The sequence below is a fragment of the Gavialis gangeticus genome, unplaced genomic scaffold (assembly GCF_001723915.1).
Source record: "Gavialis gangeticus isolate Ggan-Ray unplaced genomic scaffold, GavGan_comp1, whole genome shotgun sequence".
Classification (NCBI taxonomy): domain Eukaryota; kingdom Metazoa; phylum Chordata; order Crocodylia; family Gavialidae; genus Gavialis; species Gavialis gangeticus.
Window position 1 is genome coordinate 6,878,027 of NW_017729007.1, and position 2,191 is coordinate 6,880,217.

The 2,191-nt window shown below is 42.5% G+C and overlaps 1 protein-coding gene across 1 annotated transcript in view; it reads left to right on the forward strand.

Moving 5' to 3' along the window:
* LOC109292034 (hyaluronidase-4-like) overlaps positions 1-2,191 on the forward strand; it is a 43,054-nt gene that overhangs the window by 29,433 nt on the left and 11,430 nt on the right. Inside the window, exon 2 of the mRNA XM_019509281.1 lies at positions 1,120-2,117. Coding sequence (XP_019364826.1) covers positions 1,120-2,117 — 998 coding nt within the window. The remainder of the gene's footprint in view (positions 1-1,119; positions 2,118-2,191) is intronic.

Genomic DNA, 2,191 nt, shown 5'->3' on the forward strand with positions numbered 1-2,191 from the left:
TGATGATTCTCTGGGGTCCCTTCCAGCCCAAATGTCTATGTCTACTCTCTACTCATCTTGTTAAAGCTATGTCACTGGGCAGAAAGGAATGTAAGCATCATGGGGGCAGAAGAAGAACAAGCAAGAAAGACCATGGCTTCCTACCCTAGTGGTCAGGGGATGCAGGTGGGAGTGTGGAGACAAAGGTTCTGGTTCCTGCCCCCAAGACTGTTTATGCATTTTACACATTAAACAGACATTCAAGTGGGATTAGTTATTGGTAGTAATCCTGGGAGAAGAGACCAAACCCCAAATGTCTTCCTAGACAAGTGCTCTGACTACTAGGGAAAATCAGAAATGGAAAGTTCTAATCACTAGTTTATCTTGAAAAGATTCGGCAGTTGCACCTTCTCCTACTTTAGCAATTGCACTATAACAAAGAAGTTGCAAGTGCCTGATCCTGTGTGTGTGTGTGTGTGTGTGATGTGATGTGATGTGATGTGATGTGATGTGATGTGCTCAGAGCATGCCGACAGGATCAGGCCCCTCAGAGGACTTGGGTACTGCTCTGCCTAGTTTCTGGTTCTTAATGAGACTTAGGCAGGGGCAAGGTTCAGACTAGGGCACTTCTAGGTATGAGCAGAATGGTGACTGTAGGTGCACAGGGAACTGTCAGGCCAAACAAGAAGGCATTAGTAAGTTTTAAGCATTTCCAGGTGGCCAATGGGGGTGGGGAAGAGGAGGGGAGGCTTGGGAGTGCAATGTTGGAATAAGATGCATAAAATCCATCTCAATTTGCTTTTAGGTGCATTCCGCCTTTTTTTGGAACTGGCCAAGGACACTAGGACAACCAGTGAAATAACAGCAACACTCCTACTGATTTCAGTGAGACTAGGATGTGGCTCAGTGACCCAGAGTTAGAGCTGCTGCTCTATGCAATAATTTCATTGACTCCCATGATGCTACACTGATTTACATCAGTTGAGAATTTGGTCTATTGTCTTTAACATATATGTTAAAAGTACTGCTTAAATTTTGGCTTTCATATAGTGCGATTGTAGTAGATGCCTTAGATCCAACAAACAATGGTAAGACCTTATGAAGAACAAATAATAATGCCTCTTCTCTTATGTTTTACAGACCTAAATCAACCAGGAGATATATTTATTGTAGCCTCTTACATCATGAGACTGTTATTGGAAAATTTGTTACTATTACACATTGTTCAACTGGCTCAGCTCACAGCATGGCTACTGATTACACTTCTGTGGACTTCCTCTTCTGCAGTGAAACAAGCACGACCACCAATCTTCCAGAGAAAGCCTTTTATAGCTGCCTGGAATGCTCCCACTGATCTGTGCTCTCTAAGATACAACGTGATGCTGAATTTGAGAATGTTCCACGTGATTGGAAGCCCATTAGCCAGGGCAAGAGGGCAGAATGTGACCATATTTTATTTCAACAGATTGGGCTATTACCCCTGGTACACATCACAGGAAATCCCTGTTAATGGTGGCCTACCCCAAAACTTCAGCTTGCAAACTCATCTGGAAAAAGCTGGCCAAGATATTAACTATTACATTCCGGCTGAGAACTTCAGTGGATTAGCTGTTATAGACTGGGAATACTGGAGGCCTCAGTGGGCTCGCAACTGGAATACAAAAGATGTTTACAGACGAAAGTCAAGAAAACTCATTTCTGAAATGCAAGGAAATATTTCAGCAAATGACATTGAACATTTGGCCAAACTTTCCTTTGAAGAAAGTGCAAAGGCTTTCATGAAGGCAACAATTGAGTTAGGAATTAAAAGCAGACCCCTAGGCCTCTGGGGATATTATTTATATCCTGATTGTCACAATTATAATTTCTATGACCAGAACTACACTGGTTCTTGCCCAGAGAGTGAAGTTTTGAGGAACAATGAACTTTCCTGGCTTTGGGATAGCAGTGAAGCTTTGTACCCTTCCATTGGCGTTAAGAAATCTCTTGGAAACAGTGAAAACATATTACGCTTCTCACAATTTAGGGTCAATGAATCCATGAGGATCTCCTCTATGACATCCCATAATTATGCTCTGCCTGTATTTGTCTATACCAGACTAGGTTATCGAGATGAACCTTTGGTATTTCTTTCTGAGGTAGGCCATTGTTAGGAATGATAGAGAGGCCTTTACTTGATCATTAGGGCTGTGTGAGGCTTCGGACTGTGCTT